The 22,146-nt window shown below is 47.3% G+C and overlaps 1 protein-coding gene across 1 annotated transcript in view; it reads left to right on the top strand.

The window, feature by feature from the left end:
• Positions 1-3,741: 3,741 nt before the first annotated feature.
• LOC115122277 (PDZ domain-containing protein 4-like) overlaps positions 3,742-22,146 on the top strand; it is a 55,070-nt gene continuing 36,665 nt past the window's right edge. The window contains exon 1 of the mRNA XM_065020972.1: positions 3,742-3,801. Coding sequence (XP_064877044.1) covers positions 3,742-3,801 — 60 coding nt within the window. The remainder of the gene's footprint in view (positions 3,802-22,146) is intronic.

Consider the following 22,146-nt stretch of genomic DNA (forward strand, 5'->3'; position numbering starts at 1 on the left):
GCAGAGCAGAACAGACCAGAGCAGAACAGACCAGACCAGAGCAGAACAGACCAGAGCAGAGCAGAACAGACCAGAGCAGAACAGACCAGACCAGAGCAGAACAGACCAGAGCAGAGCAGAACAGACCAGAGCAGAACAGAACAGACCAGAGCAGAGCAGAACAGACCAGAGCAGAGCAGAACAGACCAGAGCAGAACAGACCAGACCAGAGCAGAACAGACCAGAGCAGAGCAGAACAGACCAGAGCAGAACAGACCAGAGCAGAACAGAACAGACCAGAGCAGAGCAGAACAGACCAGAGCAGAACAGAACAGACCAGAGCAGAGCAGAACAGACCAGAGCAGAGCAGAACAGACCAGAGCAGAACAGACCAGACCAGAGCAGAACAGACCAGAGCAGAGCAGAACAGACCAGAGCAGACCAGAGCAGAGCAGAACAGACCAGAGCAGAACATACCAGACCAGAGCAGAACAGACCAGAGCAGAGCAGAACAGACCAGAGCAGAACAGACCAGAGCAGAACAGAACAGACCAGAGCAGAGCAGAACAGACCAGAGCAGAACAGACCAGACCAGAGCAGAGCAGAACAGAACAGAATGAGCTACAGTCTTAATACACTGAAGGAAAGAGGAGGAGGAACACGAGAACACCTCTACTGCTGCAGCCACAGCTCCAGCCACAGCACCAGCTTCACAGCACCAGCTTCACAGCTCCAGCTTCACAGCACCAGCTTCACAGCACCAGCTTCACAGCACCAGCTTCACAGCTCCAGCTTCACAGCACCAGCTTCACAGCTCCAGCTTCACAGCTCCAGCTTCACAGCACCAGCTTCACAGCACCAGCTTCACAGCACCAGCTTCACAGCACAAGCCACAGCTCCAGCTTCACAGCCTTTGTATTGAGAATCAGTGGTGCAGGACCAGAGAAGGAGCAGTGAGCTACAACACAGCTAGAGACATCTGTATCAGCCAGCCATTCAGGACCAGAGAGGGAGCACGTTTATAGCAGCACACAGCCAAGAGAAGCGTCTGTGACAGACCTGAAAGGAAAGGATACTCTTGACTGCTTTTTGGACTACGGTGGACTACAGTGTCTGAGCCCTGGTAGGACTCAGTGAATCACAGTCCTGGCTGGTAGATGGATTCAGTGATTCAGCTGGTAGATGTATTCAGTGATTCAGCTGGTAGATGTATTCAGGGATTCAGCTGGTAGATGTATTCAGTGATTCAGCTGGTAGAGGGATTCAGTGATTCAGCTGGTAGAGGGATTCAGTGATTCAGCTGGTAGAGGGATTCAGTGATTCAGCTGGTAGATGTATTCAGTGATTCAGCTGGTAGATGTATTCAGTGATTCAGCTGGTAGAGGGATTCAGTGATTCAGCTGGTAGATGTATTCAGTGATTCAGCTGGTAGAGGGATTCAGTGATTCATTTGGTAGATGGATTCAGTGATTCAGCTGGTAGATGGATTCAGTGATTCAGCTGGTAGAGGGATTCAGTGATTCAGCTGGTAGAGGGATTCAGTGATTCAGCTGGTAGAGGGATTCAGTGATTCAGCTGGTAGAGGGATTCAGTGATTCAGCTGGTAGATGTATTCAGTGATTCAGCTGGTAGAGGGATTCAGTGATTCAGCTGGTAGAGGGATTCATTGATTCAGCTGGTAGAGGGATTCAGTGATTCAGCTGGTGTGTCTGTATGGATGTGGTGAACTACAGCGTTGCCTGGCAGGATCGTCGGAGTCAGACGTCGCCGGAGGATTAACCTTCCAGACATCAAGAAGAGAAAACAGGAAAAGGGAATCGGTCTCACTCGGTCCCCTCATCGTGACTACAACTCCTTTTCTAAGGTGGAGTTTTGATCAACCTTTCGTATTGACTGAAGAGGAAGAGACAGAAGATATGGATTCCTGTTGCCTCATGCGTTTATTTTCTGTCCTCTCTTTCATCATCCCCATCTTTAATTTTGTAACATGTTCTGTAAGTGTTACTGGGGCTGTACAAGTTAGCCATGAATCCTTATATTAAAGGCTAGGTAAGAGATGTGTTCACACTGGTCAGATTTGAAGATTCAGCACATTCATAAAGAAATAGGCCGAAATATCTCGACAAACGATGGCTGTTTTTGTTGTTGTTGTAGTATACTAAAAAAAATATACAGAGAAAACACAATGAAACTCTGACATTTCCTGAAGAAACACTAGATCACTAACAGCCCTTCAGGCAGGCAGGCAGGCAGACAGACAGACAGACAGAGGAGAGACAGACAGACAGACAGACAGACAGACAGACAGACAGACAGACAGACAGACAGACAGACAGACAGGCAGACAGACAGACAGGCAGACAGACAGGCAGACAGGCAGACAGGCAGACAGACAGGCAGGCAGGCAGGCAGGCAGGCAGACAGACAGGCAGGCAGGCAGGCAGGCAGGCAGGCAGGCAGGCAGGCAGGCAGACAGACAGACAGACAGACAGACAGACAGACAGACAGACAGACAGACAGACAGTGGGTAGTGAGTGGGAGTGAGATAATAATGACTCTCCCCAGGAGAGATACAGTGGGTTGGGTAATGTTCACAGAGTGCTATTCCCTCTCTGGGGAGAAGCCTTCTGCTTTCAGCTTTGATGATGGAGGCTCGTCGTTGAGGAAATTCACCAGGAGGAGCAGCTATCTCTCTGGAAGTGAATGCAAGGTAGTCGCTACTTAACTATCTATACATATGGGTACACTATAGTTTCTTCTGTGCTTTGTTTTACTACCCAGAGCCAGAGAAATATATGAAAATGTTATTGTTATAAATTGAAAAAATATTCCCTGAGGAGAACAGTGAGATTTAATGTATTTTGCTTTTGTGATCTGTTACAGTAGAATATTTGATCAAATAAAATACAAGCATTTCATTCCTCTTTTCTCCCATCTCAATCCGTTCATTTTATTTAACAACATTTTACACCAAAATAAAATCTGTTCTCATTCCTAAACTCAAATACACATGAACACGTGTGGAAGTTGGCAAGTTTTTGCCTTGAAAATCTCAGAGGCTGAACGAAAAGCTCAGAGGCTGAACGAAAATCTCAGAGGCTGAATGAAAAGCTCAGAGGCTGAACGAAAAGCTCAGAGGCTGAACGAAAATCTCAGAGGCTGAATGAAAAGCTCAGAGGCTGAATGAAAAGCTCAGAGGCTGAACGAAAAGCTCAGAGGCTGAACGAAAAGCTCAGAGGCTGAACGAAAAGCTCAGAGGCTGAACGAAAAGCTCAGAGGCTGAACGAAAAGCTGTGAGAAAAAGAAACACATATAGTTAGCTTTATTGGTACTTTGCTAAACATGTCTTTCTTCGAGGAGGGATTCTTTTGAAATATCCACTAATGAATGGGTGATGGACATGGTTGTCTCACCATCTCTGAGAGAGATCCTCATCACTGAAGCATCGTTGAACTAAAGAGGACACAGTGTCTGAGGCTTGAGGACAGTCGAGTCAGCTCTGTGCTGGCCACACAACTTTACCACAGTGGATCTAAGATATCCTCATCATTGGCACATTAAAAAAACTAACCTACGTGCAGAGGTCACACAACACGGTGATTGAGACCCGAAAACATCAGAGCTAGGAGGACCAGATCCAGGACTAGAGTCAGAACCAGAGTCAGAACCAGAGTCAGGACCAGATCCAGGACCAGAGTCAGGACCAGATCCAGGACCAGAGTCAGGACCAGATCCAGGACCAGAGTCGGGACCAAAGTCAGGATGGGCTGTAACATGTGTGTGGTGAACCGGCCGGAGCAACAGTACAAAGTTATGTTCCAGGTGAGAACCTCTACTGCCCCCCCCCCCCCTTCTGCTCACCTCACCCCACCAGGGTTGGGGTCAATTCAGTTAACTGGTTCTGACCCCAACCCTGCTCTCCAAAGGTTCATGACCACTTTCATATCTATCTCTTTCTCTACAAGCGTGTGATGTACTGTATATCTGCCTGCTTCAGCCAGTTATTCTTTTGGGACTTTAATTCATCTTCTACACAGCCACATTGGGGCAACTCAGATCAATGTTTCCAGGGAGAGGCATTTGATTGATGATTTTCCGATCGTAGTCCATTTTAATGGGATATTTTTTTTTACAAAGGTGTCAAGAACCATTTTCAGAGACATGTTAACTATCAATATTTATGAATAGCACCACGAAAACATCACGTTGTAACACAGTAGGCCGTGCTCATCCATAATGCAGAGCAGCTAATTAGACTATTGATTAAGGTCGCTAGTTCACAGAGCTGAAACTACTGCTCTCCTCTGGTTAAGGTTATTATGTAGTCAATTACTTTTTCATTTCAATGGCAGAAAGCATTCACTCCTACTTATCTACCCTATTTTGTTTGTGTTACAGCCTGAATTTAAAATGCAATGAATTGAGATTTTGTCTCACCTCATAATGCCAAAGTGGAATTATGCTTTTTGATTTTTAAATATATATATATATTTTTTTTTTTTACAAATTCATTGAAAATGAAAAGCTGAAATGTTTCGAGGCAATAAGTATTCAAACCCTTTGTCATGGAAAGCCCAATCAAGTTCAGGAGTAAACATTTCATTAATTAACAAGTCACATAATAAGTTGCATGGACCTATTCTGTGTGTAATAATAGTGTTTAACATGATGCTTATTATCTACGCAATAGTCGCTTTTCCTCCTCCCCTTTTTATCACATGCGCCGAAAACAACAGGTATTCATTCACCTTACAGTGAAACGCTTTACTTACAAGCCCTTAACCAACAATGCAGTTTTAAGAAAAGTAAGAGATAAGAAACACAAATAATTCAAGAGCAGCAGTAAATAACAGTAGTGGGGCTACATACAGCGGGTACCGGTACAGGGTCAAAGTGGACGCTACATACAGCGGGTACCGGTACAGGGTCAAAGTGGAGGCTACATACAGTGGGTACCGGTACAGGGTCAAAGTGTCAATGTGCCGGGGGCATCAGTGTCGAGGTAATTATGTATATGCAGGTAGGGTTATTAAAGTGGCTATGCATAGATTATAGTAGCAGCAGCGTAAAGCGGGGGGGGGGGGGGGTGCTGTTTGGCTGTTCAGGAGTCTTATGGCTTTGGTTAAGAAGCTGTTTAGGAGCCTCTTGGACCTAGACTTGGCGCTCGGGTACCGCTTGCAGTGCAGTAGCAGAGAGAACAGTCTATGTCTCGGGTGACTGGGCCTTCCTCTGACACCGCCTGGTATAGAGGTCCTGGATGGCAGGAAGCTTGGCCCCGGTGATGTAGTGGGCTGTTCTCACTACCTTCTGTAGTGCCTTGCGGTCGGAGGCCGAGCAGTTGTCATACCAGGCGGTGATGCAACCCGTCAGGAGGCTCTCGATGGTGCAGCTGTAAAATCTGTTGAGGATATTTTGAGGATCTGAGGACCCATGTCAAATCTTTTCAGTCTACTGAGGTGGAATAGGCTTTATCGTGCCCTCTTCACGACTGTCTTGGTGTGTTTGGACCATGTTAGTTTGTTGGTGATGTGGACACAAAGGAACTCGAAGCTCTCAACCTGCTCCACTACAGCCCCATCAATGAGAATGGGGTCGTGCTCTGTCCTCCTTTTCCTGTAGTCAACAATCACCTCCTTTGGACTGAGCACGCACCCCTGAGAGGCACCCCGTGTTGAGGATTTTTTTTGCGAAGACCGATTTTCAGGATGCCTCATGGTCTGACACACTCTAGCTCTGTCACCTTTCACCACAGATGAGGAAGTGTAACATAGACAGATGTGCACTATTGATACCCATCCAATGTAAAAACTGATATCTCCAGCTTAAACTGACATATTTCTTTATGGGGATTTTTTCATTATGCTAATAAGATTTCGTGGACATTGGGGCGTGGACATTGGGGCGTGGACATTGGGACGTGGACATTGCCATTAATGGTTAAATGCAGTAGTCTTCTGTGTTGATCACTTTAAATGCAGTAGTCTATTGTGTTGATCACTTTAAATGCAGTAGTCTGTTGTGTTGATCACTTTAAATGCAGTAGTCTTCTGTGTTGATCACTTTAAATGCAGTAGTCTATTGTGTTGATCACTTTAAATGCAGTAGTCTATTGTGTTGATCATTTTAAATGCGGTCCCCCCCTCTCTCCCCTGTCCTCCCCCTCTCTCCCTCTCCCCCGTCCTCCCCCTCTCCCTCTTCCCCGTCCTCCCCTCTCTCCCTCTCCCCATCCTCCCCCCTCTCCCTCTCCCCCATCCTCCCCGTCTCTCCCCCATCCTCCCCCTCTCTCCCTCTCCCCCATCCTCCCCGTCTCTCCCCCGTCCTCCCCCTCTCCCTCTCCCCCATCCTCCCCCCTCTCCCTCTCCCCCGTCCTCCCCTCTCTCCCTCTCCCCCATCCTCCCCCTCTCTCCCTCTCCCCATCCTCCCCGTCTCTCCCCCGTCCTCCCCCTCTCCCTCTCCCCCATCCTCCCCCCTCTCCCTCTCCCCGTCCTCCCCTCTCTCCCCCGTCCTCCCCCTCTCCCTCTCCCCGACCTCCCCTCTCTCCCTCTCCCCCATCCTCCCCCTCTCTCTCCCTCTCCCCCATCCTCCCCCTCTCTCCCTCTCACCGTCCTCCCCATCCTTCCCCCTCTCCCTCTCCCCATTCTCCCCATCCTCCCTCCCTCTCTCCCCTGTCCTCCCCCTTTCTCCCTCTCCCCCATCCTCCCTCCCTCTCTCCCTCTCCCCCGACCTACCCTCCTTTCTCCCTCTCCCCACTCTCCCTCTCCCCTGTCCTCTCCCCACTCTCCCTCTCCTCTGTCCTCTCCCCACTCTCCCTCTCCCCTGTCCTCCCCCTCTCTCCTTCTCCCCTGTCCTCTCCCCACTCTCCCTCTCCCTTGTCCTCCTCCCTCTCTCCTTCTCCCCCTGTCCTCCCCCTCTCTGCCTCTCCCCCGTCCTCCCCTATCTCCCCCGCTCTTTCCCTTATCCTCCTCCCCCATCTCCCCCCTCTCTCCCTCTCCCCGTCCTCCCCCATCTCCCCTTGTCCTTCCCCTCCTCCCCTCCTTCAGACCCCTTTACAGCCTCATTCATTATAGAAATGTGTGTGGTGATTGATCTGGGCTAGGATCATAACACTCCAGATCCCACTGTATGAGGTTTCCTTGTGTGTGTGTGTGTGCGTGTGTGTGTGTGCGTGTGTGTGTGCGTGTGTGCGTGTGTGTGTGCGTGTGTGTGTGCGTGTGTGTGTGTGTGTGTGCGTGCGCGCATGTGTGTGTGCGTGTGTGTGTATGTGTGTGTGCCGGTGTGTGTGTGTGTGTGTGCGTGTGTGCGTGTGTGTGTGTGTGTGTGTGTGTGTGTGTGTGTGTGTGTGTGTGTGTGTGTGTGTATTATTGCACCTAGCAGCCTGGGGCTACTCCTCAGTCCTCCCCACAGATGGCTGTCTCTGTAAGCCCCACAGCAACACTGCCATCCTGACACAATTCAAATCACATTTTGATTTACAACAGACACATTTATCTACAAACAGACGTAGACTTTACAGGGAGCACTAGTACAAGATCAATGTCCAGAGGTACAAAGTATTTTAGGTAGATATGTACAGTACCAGTCGAAAGTTTGGACACACCTACTCATTCAAGTTTTTTTTTACTATTTTGTACTTTGTAGAATAATAGTGAAGACATAAAAACTATGAAAAAACACATACGAAATCATGTAGTAACAAATCAAAATATATATTATATTTGAGATTCTTCAAATAGAGACCCTTTGCCTTAGGGACAGCTTTGCACATTCTTGGCATTCTCTCAACCAGCTTCACCTGGAATGCTTTTTCAACAGCTTTTTCAACATGGCTCTATGTAGTACTGTGGAATAGAGTTCCATGTAGTCATGGCTCTGTGTAGTACTGTGGAGTAGAGTTCCATGTAGTCATGGCTCTATGTAGTACTGTGGAGTAGAGTTCCATGTAGTCATGGCTCTGTGTAGTACTGTGGAATAGAGTTCCATGTAGTCATGGCTCTATGTAGTACTGTGGAATAGAGTTCCATGTAGTCATGGCTCTATGTAGTACTGTGGAATAGAGTTCCATGTAGTCATGGCTCTATGTAGTACTGTGGAGTAGAGTTCCATGTAGTCATGGCTCTATGTAGTACTGTAGAATAGAGTTCCATGTAGTCATGGCTCTATGTAGTACTGTGGAATAGAGTTCCATGTAGTCATGGCTCTATGTAGTACTGTAGAATAGAGTTCCATGTAGTCATGGCTCTATGTAGTACTGTGGAATAGAGTTCCATGTAGTCATGGCTCTATGTAGTACTGTGGAATAGAGTTCCATGTAGTCATGTCTCTATGTAGTACTGTGGAATAGAGTTCCATGTAGTCACGGCTCTATGTAGTACTGTGCACCTCCCATAGTCTGTTCTGGACTTGGGGACTGTGAAGAGACCTCTGGTGGCATGTCTTGTGGGGTATGACTGGGTGTCTGAGCTGTGTGCCAATAGTTTAAACAGACCTCTGGTGACATGTCTTGTGGGGTATGCATGGGTGTCTGAGCTCTGTGCCAGTAATTTAAACAGACAGCTCGGTGCATTCAACATGTCAATACCTCTCACAAATACAAGTAGTGATGAAGTCTTTGATCCAGGAGAGACTGAAATGCATATTATTAATGTTAGCGATGTGTGTACATCCAAGAGCCAGCCGTGCTGCTCTGTTCTGAGCCAATTGCAGTTTTCCTATGTTCCTCTTAATGGCACCTGACCACATGACTGAACAGTAGTCCAGGTGCAAAAAAACTAGAGGCTGTCTTGTTGATAGTGTTGATAAGGAGGCAAAGCAGCACTTTATTATGGACAGACTTCTCTCCATTCTCTCCATTTTAAAACGGTTAAAGACCTGGAGAATAAACCCTCAACCTCACAGCTGTCCATGTCCCTTAATGATGATGATGTGGTTGTTACTGACAAGAAGTACATGGCTGAGGTCTTTAATCACCACTTCATTAAGTCAGGATTAATATTTGACTCAGCCATGCCTCCTTGCCCGTCCAACATTTCCTCATCTCCCACCCCTTCTAATGTGACTAGCCCCGATGCTCCTCCCTCTCCCACCCCTTCTAATGTGACTATCCCTGATGCTCCTCCCTCTTTTCTCCTGGCCATCAACAAAGTTTCTCCTTGCAGGTGGTCACTGAGTCTGAGGTGATAAAATAACTCCTGAAACTTGACTCCAAAACAACATCTGGGTCAGATGGTTTAGACCCTTTCTTCTTTAAGATTGCTGCCCCTATCATCACCAAGCCCTATCTCTGACCTGTTTAACCTGTCTCTCCTTTCTTCTTTAAGGTTTCTGCCCCTATCACCACCAAGCCCTGTCTCTGACCTTTTAACCTGTCTCTCCTCTCTTCTTTAAGGTTGCTGCCCCTATCACCACCAAGCCTGTCTCTCCTTTCTTCTTTAAGGTTTCTGCCCCTATCACCACCAAGCCTGTCTCTCCTTTCTTCTTTAAGGTTGCTGCCCCTATCACTACCAAGCCTGTCCCTCCTTTCTTCTTTAAGGTTTCTGCCCCTATCACCACCAAGCCTGTCTCTCCTTTCTTCTTTAAGGTTACTGCCCCTATCATCACCAAGCCCTATCTCTCCTTTCTTCTTTAAGGTTTCTGCCCCTATCACCACCAAACCTGTCTCTCCTTTCTTCTTTAAGGTTTCTGCCCCTATCACCACCAAGCCTGTCTCTCCTTTCTTCTTTAAGGTTTCTGCCCCTATCACCACCAAGCCTGTCTCTCCTTTCTTCTTTAAGGTTGCTGCCCCCCTATCATCACCAAGCCTGTCTCTCCTCTCTTCTTTAAGGTTTCTGCCCCTATCACCACCAAGCCTGTCTCTCCTCTCTTCTTTAAGGTTTCTGCCCCTATCACCACCAAGCCCTATCTCTCCTTTCTTCTTTAAGGTTTCTGCCCCTATCACCACCAAGCCCTATCTCTCCTTTCTTCTTTAAGGTTTCTGCCCCTATCACCACCAAGCCCTATCTCTCCTTTCTTCTTTAAGGTTTCTGCCCCTATCACCACCAAGCCCTATCTCTCCTTTCTTCTTTAAGGTTGCTGCCCCTATCACCACCAAGCCCTATCTCTCCTTTCTTCTTTAAGGTTGCTGCCCCTATCATCACCAAGCCTATCTCTCCTTTCTTCTTTAAGGTTTCTGCCCCTATCACCACCAAGCCCTATCTCTCCTTTCTTCTTTAAGGTTTCTGCCCCCCTATCATCACCAAGCCTATCTCTCCTTTTTTCTTTAAGGTTTCTGCCCCTATCTCCACCAAGCCCTATCTCTCCTTTCTTCTTTAAGGTTTCTGCCCCTATCACCACCAAGCCTGTCTCTGACCTTTTTAACCTGTCTCTCCTCTCTTCTTTAAGGTTGCTGTCCATATCCTCACCAAGCCTCTCTCTGACCCTTTAAATCTGTCTCTCCTTTCTTCTTTAAGGTTTCTGCCCCTATCACCACCAAGCCTGTCTCTCCTTTCTTCTTTAAGGTTGCTGCCCCCCTATCACCACCAAGCCTGTCTCTCCTTTCTTCTTTAAGGTTTCTGCCCCTATCACCACCAAGCCTGTCTCTCCTTTCTTCTTTAATGTTGCTGCCCCCCTATCACCACCAAGCCCTGTCTCTGACCTGTTTAACCTGTCTCTCCTCTCTGGGGAGGTTTCCATTGCTTGGAAGGCTGCCACGGTGCGTCCTTTATTTAAAGGGGAGATCAATCTGATCCTAACTGTTATAGGCCTATTTCTATGTTGCGCTGTTTATCAAAAGTGTTGGAAAAACTTGTCCATAATCAACTGACTGGCTTTCTTGATGTCTATAGTATTATCTTGGGTATGCAATCTGGTTTCCGCTCAGGTTATGGATGTGTCACTGCAACCTTAAAGGTCCTAAATGATGTCACCATTGCCCTTGATTCTAAGCAATGTTGTGCAGCTATTTTTATTGACTTGGCTAAAGCTTTTGATACGGTAGACCATTCCATTCTGGTGGGCTGGCTAAGGAGTTTTGGTGTCACTGAGGGGTCTTTGGCCTGATTTGCTAACTACTTCTCAAAGAGTGCAGTGTATAAAGTCAGAAAATATGTTGTCTCATTCACTGCCTGACACCAAGGGAGTACTACAAGGCTCAATCCTAGCTCCACGCTCTTCTCAATTGACATCAACATAGCTCAGGCAGTAGGAGGCTCTCTCGTCCGTTTATATATAGATGATACAGTCTTATACTCAGCTAGCCCTTCCCCAGATGTTGTGTTAAATGCCCTACAAAAAAGCTTTCTTAGTGTCCAACAAGCTGTCTCGACCCTTAACCTTGTTCTGAACACCTCCGAAACAAAGGTCATGTGGTTTGGTAAGAACAATGCCCCTCTCCCCAAGGTGTTATTACTACCTCTGAGGGTTTAGAGCTTGAGGTAGTCACCTCATACAAGTACTTGGGAGTATGGCTAGACGGTACACTGTCCTTCTCTCTGCACATTTCAAAGCTGTAGGGTAAAGTTAAATCTAGACTTGGTTTTCTCTATTGTAATTGCTCCTCTTTCACCCCAACTGCCAAACTAACCCTGATTCAGATGACCATCCTACCCAGGCTAGATTACGGAGTAGTAATTTATAGATCGGCAGGTAAGGGTGCTCTCGAGTGGCTCGATGTTCTTTACCATTCGGCCATCAGATTTGCCACCAATGCTCCTTATAGGACACATCACTGCACTCTATACTCCTCTGTAAACTGGTCATCTCTTTATACCCGTCTCAAGACCCACTGGTTGATGCTTATTTATAAAACCCTCTTAGGCCTCACTCCCCCCCTATCTGAGATATCTACTGCAGCCCTCATCCTCCACATACAACACCAGTTCTGCCAGTCACATTCTGTTAAAGGTCCCCAAAGCACACACATCCCTGGGTCGCTCGTCTTTTCAGTTCGCTGCAGCTAGCGACTGGAACGAGCTGCAACAAACACTCAAACTGGACAGATTTATCTCAATCTCTGCATTCAAAGACTCAATCATGGACACTCTTACTGACAGTTGTGGCTGCTTTGCATAATGTATTGTTGTCTCCACCTTCTTGCCCTGTGTGTTGTTGACTTTGCCCAATAATGTTTGTACCATGTTTTGTGCTGCTACCTCGTTGTGTTGCTACCATGTTGTTGTCATGTTGTTCTGCTGCCATGCTGTTTTATCATGTGTTGCTGCCTTGCTATGTTGTTGTGTTAGGTCTCTCTTTATGTAGTGTTGTCTCTCTTGTCTTGCTATGTTGTTGTGTTAGGTCTCTCTTTATGTAGTGTTGTCTCTCTTGCTATGTTGTTGTGTTAGGTCTCTCTTTATGTAGTGTTGTCTCTCTTGCTATGTTGTTGTGTTAGGTCTCTCTTTATGTAGTGTTGTCTCTCTTGTCTTGCTATGTTGTTGTGTTAGGTCTCTCTTTATGTAGTGTTGTCTCTCTTGCTATGTTGTTGTGTTAGGTCTCTCTTTATGTAGTGTTGTCTCTCTTGTCTTGCTATGTTGTTGTGTTAGGTCTCTCTTTATGTAGTGTTGTCTCTCTTGTCTTGCTATGTTGTTGTGTTAGGTCTCTCTTTATGTAGTGTTGTCTCTCTTGTCTTGTCTCTCTTTATGTTGTTGTCTCTTGTCTAGGTCTCTCTCTTTATGTAGTGTTGTCTCTCTTGTCTTGCTATGTTGTTGTGTTAGGTCTCTCTTTATGTAGTGTTGTCTCTCTTGTCTTGCTATGTTGTTGTGTTAGGTCTCTCTTTATGTAGTGTTGTCTCTCTTGTCTTGCTATGTTGTTGTGTTAGGTCTCTCTTTATGTAGTGTTGTCTCTCTTGTCTTGCTATGTTGTTGTGTTAGGTCTCTTTTTATGTAGTGTTGTCTCTCTTGCTATGTTGTTGTGTTAGGTCTCTCTTTATGTAGTGTTGTCTCTCTTGCTATGTTGTTGTCTTAGGTCTCTCTTTATGTAGTGTTGTCTCTCTTGTCTTGCTATGTTGTTGTGTTAGGTCTCTCTTTATGTAGTGTTGTCTCTCTTGTTGTGATGTGTGTTTCGTCCTGTATTTATTTATTTTTTAATATATTTTTAATCCCAGCGCACTCCATTTAGCCTCTTGGTAGGCTGTTATTGTAAATAAGAATTTGTTCTTAACTGACTTTGCCCTTTTAAAGAAAGGTTAAATAAAAATAATACAGTGATTTTAGTTAGAAAAATGTAGGACTAACTTATTCCTTGCCACCCATGCTGATACTAATTGCAGCTCTTTGTTAAGTGTTGAGTCATTTCAGACGCTGTGTTTGGTGACGTGTGTAGTGTTGAGTCATTTCAGACGCTGTGTTTGGTGACGTGTGTAGTGTTGAGTCATTTCAGACGCTGTGTCAGGTGACGTGTGTAGTGTTGAGTCATTTCAGACGCTGTGTCAGGTGACGTGTGTAGTGTTGAGTCATTTCAGACGCTGTGTCAGGTGACGTGTGTAGTGTTGAGTCATTTCAGACGCTGTGTTTGGTGACGTGTGTAGTTGTTGAGTCATTTCAGTCGCTGTGTCAGGTGACGTGTGTAGTTGTTGAGTCATTTCAGTCGCTGTGTTTGGTGACGTGTGTAGTGTTGAGTCATTTCAGACGCTGTGTCAGGTGACGTGTGTAGTGTTGAGTCATTTCAGACGCTGTGTCAGGTGACGTGTGTAGTGTTGAGTCATTTCAGACGCTGTGTCAGGTGACATGTGTAGTGTTGAGTCATTTCAGACGCTGTGTCAGGTGACGGGTGTAGTGTTGAGTCATTTCAGACGCTGTGTCAGGTGACGTGTGTAGTGTTGAGTCATTTCAGTCGCTGTTTTTGGTGACGTGTGTAGTGTTGAGTCATTTCAGACGCTGTGTTAGGTGACGTGTGTAGTGTTGAGTCATTTCAGACGCTGTGTTAGGTGACATGTGTAGTGTTGAGTCATTTCAGACGCTGTGTTTGGTGACGTGTGTAGTGTTGAGTCATTTCAGACGCTGTGTTAGGTGACATGTGTAGTGTTGAGTCATTTCAGTCGCTGTGTCAGGTGACGTGTGTAGTGTTGAGTCATTTCAGACGCTGTATCAAAACACTGTATGTTCCACAGTAGATTAATCAAAACACTGTATGTTCCACAGTAGATTCATCAAAACACCATATATTCCATGGTAAATTAATCAAAACACTGTATATTCCACAGTAGACGAATCAAAACACAGTATGTTCCACAGTAGATTAATCAAAACACTGTATGTTCCACAGTAGATTCATCAAAACACCATATATTCCATGGTAAATTAATCAAAACACTGTATATTCCACAGTAGACGAATCAAAACACAGTATATACCACAGTAGATGATTCAAAAGATCATACGGCTCCAGTCTGGTTAAATGGTTCATTCATACGGCTCCAGTCTGGTTAAATGATTCAGTCATACGATTCCAGTCTGGTTAAATGATAAAATGATTGCATGTTGGTTCAATGTCATTTCATAAACACTATGTCCAGTGGGGAAGTGATTCAACCAGACTGGAGCCGTATGAATGAACCATTAAACCAGACTGGAGCCGTATGAATGAACCATTAAACCAGACTGGAGCCGTATGAATGAATCATTTAACCAGACTGGAGCCGTATGAATGATTCATTGAACCGGACTGGAGTCGTATGATTGAACCATTAAACCAGACTGGACTGGAGTCGTATGAATGAACCATTAAACCAGACTGGAGCCGTATGAATGAATCATTTAACCAGACTGGAGCCGTATGAATGAACCATTTAACCAGACTGGAGCCGTATGAATGAATCATTTAACCAGACTGGAGCCGTATGAATGAACCATTTAACCAGACTGGAGCCGTATGAATGAATCATTTAACCAGACTGGAGCCGTTTGAATGAACCGGCAGGTAGCCTGGTTGTTAGAGTGTTGGGCCAGTAACTGTAAAGTTGCAAGATTAAATCCCCGAACTGACAAGGTACAAATCTGTCATTCTGCCCCTTAACAAGGCAGTTAACACACTGTTCCTAGGCCATCACTGTAAATAAGAATTTGATCTTAACTGACTTGCCTAGTTAAAGAAATAAAAAAACATTCAACCAGACTGGACCATTCCATCATAATTAATCTTTCACACTACACCCACTCTGTGTGTCTGGCTAGCAGTCAGTCTCTCTTTCTCTGTCTCCCTCTCTTCCTTTTTCCCTGTCTCCCTGCCTCCTCTCCCTGTCTCCTTCTCTCCCTGTCTCCTTCTCTCCCTGTCTCCCTGTCTCCTCTCCCTGTCTCCTTCTCTCCCTGTCTCCTTCTCTCCCTGTCTCCTCTCCCTGTCTCCTTCTCTCCCTGTCTCCTCTCCCTGTCTCCCCAACTCCTTATCTCCCTATCTCCTTCTCTCCCTGTCTCCTCTCCCCGTCTCCCTGTCTCCTCTCCCTGTTTCTTTCTCTCCCTTTCTCCCCATCTCCTTATCTCCCTCTTTCCCTGTCTCCCTGTCTCCTTCTCTCCCTCTCTCCCTGTCTCCTTCTCTCCCTGTCTCCCTGTCACCTTCTCTCCCTCTCTCCCATTCTCCCTGTCTCCTTCTCTCCCTCTCTCCTCCTCTCCATGTCTCCTCTCCCTGTCTCCTCCTCTCCATGTCTCCACTCCCTGTCTCCTTCTCTCCCTGTCTCCTCTCCCTGTCTCCTTCTCGCCCTGTCTCCTTCTCTCCCTGTCTCCTCTCCCTGTCTCCTTCTCTCCCAGTCTCCTTCTCTCCCTGTCTCCTTATCTCCCTGTCTCCTCTCCCTGTCTCCCTGTCTCCTCTCCCTGTCTCCCTGTCTCCTCTCCATGTCTCCTTCTCTCCCTCTCTCCTTCTCTCCCTGTCTCCTTCTCTCCCTGTCTCCTTCTCTCCCTGTCTCCTCTCCCTGTCTCCTTCTCTCCTTCTCCCCCTGCCTCCTTAACTCCCTGTCTCATCTCCCTGTCTCCTTCTCTCCCTCTCTCCCATTCTCCCTGTCTCCTTCTCTCCCTGTCTCCTTATCTCCCTGTCTCATCTCCCTGTCTCCTTCTCTCCCTGTCTCCTCTCCCTGTCTCCACATCTCCTTCTCCCCCTCTCTCCCATTCTCCTTCTCTCCCTCTCTCCCATTCTCCCTGTCTCCCTCTCTCCCATTCTCCCTGTCTCCCTCTCTCCCATTCTCCCTGTCTCCCTCTCTCCCATTCTCCCTCTCTCCCATTCTCCCTGTCTCCCTCTCTCCCATTCTCCCTGTCTCCCTCTCTCCCATTCTCCCTGTCTCCCTCTCTCCCATTCTCCCTGTCTCCCTCTCTCCCATTCTCCCTGTCTCCCTCTCCCATTCTCCCTGTCTCTTCTCCCTGTCTCCCCATCTCCTTCTCTCCCTCTCTCCCATTCTCCTTCTCTCCCTCTCTCCCATTCTCCCTGTCTCCCTCTCTCCCATTCTCCCTGTCTCCCTCTCTCCCATTCTCCCTGTCTCCCTCTCTCCCATTCTCCCTGTCTCCCTCTCTCCCATTCTCCCTGTCTCCCTCTCTCCCATTCTCCCTGTCTCCCTCTCTCCCATTCTCCCTGTCTCCCTCTATCATTGACTCCCTCTCTCTCTGTTCCTGTCAGATTTGTCTCAATGGGATGCCGTTGTCAAGGCAACTGGGGTCATTAGACAAGGCAATGCTTCCTCACACTGACACGCAGAGAGACACAGTAATGAAAACACACACACACACACACACACACACACACACACACACACACACACACACACATACTAACACAGAGAGACACAGTAATGAAAACACAAGCACAGACATAGGCACACACACACACACACACACACACGCACACACAGGCACACACACACCCCCACACACACACGCACACACAGGCACAAACACACTAACACAGAGAAACAAGGTAATGAAAACACAAGCACACACATAGGCACACACAGACACACACACACACACACACACACACACACACACACACACACACACACACACACACACCCACACACACACACGCGCACACACCCACACACACACGCACACACTAACACAGAGAGACAAGGTAATGAAAACACAAGGTAATGAAAACACAAGCACACACAGACACCCCCCACACACACACACACACACACACACACACACACACACACACACACACACACACACACACACACACAAACTCTTGTACTCTTATACAATGACACATTGTTAATCACTTTGGGGTGGCAGGGTAGCCTAGTGGTTAGAGTGTAGGGGCGGCAGGGTGGCCTAGTAGTTAGAGTGTAGGGGCGGCAGGGTAGCCTAGTGGTTAGATTGTAGGGACGGCAGGGTAGACTAGTGGCTAGAGTGTAGGGGTGGCAGGTAGCCTAGTGGTTAGAGTGTAGGGGTGGCAGGGTAGCCTAGTAGTTAGAGTGTAGGGGCGGCAGGGTAGCCTAGTAGTTAGAGTGTAGGGGCGGCAGGGTAGCCTAGTGGTTAGAGCGTTCTGCCCCTGAACAGGCAGTTAACCCGCCGTCATTGAAAATAAGAATTTGGTCAAATAAAATGTTGGTACTATTTTCACATGAATGTGGGGGAATTTTCAGAAAACATAGTAAAAAAAACTCCAGTCTGATAATCGAAACCTTTCGTTGTTCATTTTGTTTGTAGAAATGTTTCACCACACAACCGCTGAACAAAAATATCAGTGAAATATAATGACTACATCCATTTAATGGCCACCAAAACACGACCTAGTCATATCTTACCAAACTTAGTTATTTTAACAATCATTTCATCCAATAGCAATGAATGTAAGACACGTGTTCCTTTGAGTGAGGTACTCTAATGTACAGTAAATTACTGTATATTACACTGTTTTCACATTAAGCAATACACGTGCACTAGTCATTACAATTGATTGATAATAATCTGGATCCAGTCTCTGGTGTCCCCATAGACTCACCTAACTATGCCGTGAGGACCAATCACTGGATCCAGTCTCTGGTGTCCCCATAGACTCACCTAACTAGGCTGTGAGGACCAATCAGTGGATACAGTCTCTGGTGTCCCCATAGACTCACCTAAATAGGCTGTGAGGACCAATCACTGATCCAGTCTCTGGTGTCCCCATAGACTCACCTAACTAGGCTGTGAGGACCAATCACTGGATCCAGTCTCTGGTGTCCCCATAGACTCACCTAACTAGGCTGTGAGGACCAATCACTGATCCAGTCTCTGGTGTCCCCATAGACTCACCTAACTAGGCTGTGAGGACCAATCACTGGATCCAGTCTCTGGTGTCCCCATAGACTCACCTAACTAGGCTGTGAGGACCAATCACTGGATCCAGTCTCTGGTGTCCCCATAGACTCACCTAACTAGGCTGTGAGGACCAATCACTGGATCCAGTCTCTGGTGTCCCCATAGACTCACCTAACTAGGCTGTGAGGACCAATCACTGGATCCAGTCTCTGGTGTCCCCATAGACTCACCTAACTAGGCTGTGAGGACCAATCACTGGATCCAGTCTCTGGTGTCCCCATAGACTCACCTAACTAGGCTGTGAGGACCAATCACTGGACTCACCTAACTATGCCGTCCAGTCTCTGGTGTCCCCATAGACTCACCTAACTAGGCTGTGAGGACCAATCACTGGATCCAGTCTCTGGTGTCCCCATAGACTCACCTAACTAGGCTGTGAGGACCAATCACTGGATCCAGTCTCTGGTGTCCCCATAGACTCACCTAACTAGGCTGTGAGGACCAATCACTGGATCCAGTCTTTGCTGTCCCCATAGACTCACCTAACTATGCCGTGAGGACCAATCACTGATCCAGTCTCTGGTGTCCCCATAGACTCACCTAACTATGCTGTGAGGACCAATCACTGGATCCAGTCTTTGCTGTCCCCATAGACTCACCTAACTATGCTGTGAGGACCAATCACTGGATCCAGTCTTTGCTGTCCCCATAGACTCACCTAACTATGCTGTGAGGACCAATCACTGGATCCAGTCTTTGCTGTCCCCATAGACTCACCTAACTATGCTGTGAGGACCAATCACTGGATCCAGTCTTTGCTGTCCCCATAGACTCACCTAACTATGCTGTGAGGACCAATCACTGGATCCAGTCTTTGCTGTCCCCATAGACTCACCTTACTAGGCTGTGAGGACCAATCAGTGGATCCAGTCTCTGGTGTCCCCATAGACTCACCTAACTATGCTGTGAGGACCAATCACTGGATCCAGTCTTTGCTGTCCCCATAGACTCACCTAACTATGCTGTGAGGACCAATCACTGGATCCAGTCTTTGCTGTCCCCATAGACTCACCTAACTATGCTGTGAGGACCAATCACTGGATCCAGTCTTTGCTGTCCCCATAGACTCACCTAACTAGGCTCTAAGGGCTTAACACAGCAGATGATAAAGAAACTAGCCTGGTATCAGATCCATCAGAGAGTTACATTAGCCTTGTTTGACACCCATTACGGGACTGGGTGGATTGGGGAGTGGAGGAATGATGGGGGTGGGGGGTCAATCTAGGGATAGAGAGAGGGGAAATTAGAGAGAGGGTTAGGGTAGAGAGAGGGGAGGGGAGGGGAGGGGAGGATTGGGGAGTGGAGGAATGATGGGGGTTAGGGGTCAATCTAGGGATAGAGAGAGGGGGGTATTAGAGAGAGGGTTAGGGATAGAGAGAGGGGGGAGGGGGAGATTTGTGAGAGATAAACATCCTTAGCAGAAAGTTTTGAGGTTCATGAGGCTTTGATTGAGTCCTCTCAGCCGTGATGAAAAAATGACGGGGTGATGGGGATAGCTAGAGGGAGAGACGGAGAGAGAGAGAATGGTACAGGGAGATGGAGGATGGGAACAAGGATAGAAATGTGCAATGATTGGGTACTGTGAATAGTCAATGAGTTATGGTAATCAGTGAATAGCCAATGGGATGTGGGAATCAGTGAATAGTCACTACACTAGACAGGAGTGCCCAGCTATTCTAGGGAACGAGAATGTTTTTGCAATGTTACCACGTAATGTTCCCCTGATGTTTGAGGGTCCAGTTTTGGGAACATTCTTTATATACTGAACATAAATATAATGGAAAATGTTGGTCCCGTGTTTCATGTGCTGAAAAAAAAGAGGATCCCTTACATTTTCGATACGCACAAAAGCTTTTTTCTCAAAATTTTTGTGGAGAAATTTGTTTACATCCGTGTCAGTGAGCGTTTCTCCTTTGCCTCAGCTAATCCATCCACCTGACTGGTGTGGCTCATCAAAGACGCTGATTAAACAGCATGATCATTACATAGGTGCACCTTGTGCTGGGGACAATAAAAGGCCACTCTCAAATGCAATGTTCATTTCTCTACCATATGCCACCTCCAACGTCGTTTAAGAGAATTGTGCCGCACATCTAACCGGCCTCACAACTGCAGACCACATGTAACCATGCCAGCCCAGGACTTTTACAGCTGGCTTCTTCACCTGCGGGATTATCTGAGACCAACCACATGGCAAAAAACTGTCAGAAACCATCTCAGGAAAGATCTCATCTGCATGCTCGTCGTCTTCACCACGGTCTTGACCTGACTGCATTTCGGCCTTAGTAACCGACTTCAGTGTGCTCTTCTCAGATTAACCCTGTTTCAACCCGGAAAGATGGCAGACAGTGTGAATGGTGGCGAGAGGTTTTGCTGATGTCAACGTTGTGAACAGAGTGCCCCATGGTGCCGATGGGTTGTGGCACAGAAGGCTGCCGAGGGGAGAATGGCCCGGAACGGAGCTATAATGACATCAAACACCAACTAACCAATGTGTTTGATGTATTTGATACCATTCCACTGAATCCGCTCCAGTCATTGCCACGAGCCCAGTCCTCCCCAATGAAGGTTCCACCAATCTCCTGTGAGTTATGGTATGGGCAGGTATAAGCTACGGCCAATGAACATCCATCACATTTTATCCATGGAAATTTGAATGCACAGAGATACCATGACGAGTTCCAGAGGTCCGTTGTCGTGCCTTTCATCCCCTACCATCACCTCATGTTTCACTATGGTAACGCACAGCCCCGTGTCACATGGATCTGGTGCCTTTCATCCCCTACCATCACCTCATGTTTCACTATGGTAACGCACGGCCCCGTGTCACATGGATCTGGTGCCTTTCATCCCCTACCATCACCTCATGTTTCACTATGGTAACGCACAGCCCCGTGTCACATGGATCTGGTGCCTTTCATCCCCTACCATCACCTCATGTTTCACTATGGTAACGCACAGCCCCGTGTCACATGGATCTGGTGCCTTTCATCCCCGACCATCACCTCATGTTTCACTATGGTAACGCACAGCCCCGTGTCACATGGATCTGGTGCCTTTCATCCCCTACCATCACCTCATGTTTCACTATGGTAACGCACAGCCCCGTGTCACATGGATCTGGTGCCTTTCATCCCCTACCATCACCTCATGTTTCACTATGGTAACGCACAGCCCCGTGTCACATGGATCTGGTGCCTTTCATCCCCAACCATCACCTCATGTTTCACTATGGTAACGCACAGCCCCGTGTCACATGGATCTGGTGCCTTTCATCCCCTACCATCACCTCATGTTTCACTATGGTAACGCACGGCCCCGTGTCACATGGATCTGGTGCCTTTCATCCCCTACCATCACCTCATGTTTCACTATGGTAACGCACGGCCCCGTGTCACATGGATCTGGTGCCTTTCATCCCCGACCATCACCTCATGTTTCACTATGGTAACGCACAGCCCCGTGTCACATGGATCTGGTGCCTTTCATCCCCTACCATCACCTCATGTTTCACTATGAGAACGCACAGCCCCGTGTCACAACGGTCTGGACACAATTACTGGAAGCTGAAAATGTCCCAGTTCTTCCATGGCCTGCATTCTCTTTGATTGAAGGTAAGTTGACTGAGAACACATTCTCATTTACAGCAACGACCTGGGGAATAATTACAGGGGAGAGGAAGGGGGAGGAATGAGCCAATTGGAAGCTGGGGATGATTCGGTGACCATGATGGTATGAGGGCAAGGCTGGGAACATAGCCAGCACACCGGGGTTAACTGGTAACTCTCACCCTACTCTTACGATACGTGCCATGAGGATTTTTAGTGACCACAGAAAGTCAGGATATCCCCTCTAATGTCTATACACTCGTACATACACACATACACGCACGCAAACACACACACATAACATA

This window comes from Oncorhynchus nerka, linkage group LG7 (assembly GCF_034236695.1).
Source record: "Oncorhynchus nerka isolate Pitt River linkage group LG7, Oner_Uvic_2.0, whole genome shotgun sequence".
Taxonomy (NCBI): Eukaryota; Metazoa; Chordata; class Actinopteri; order Salmoniformes; family Salmonidae; genus Oncorhynchus; species Oncorhynchus nerka.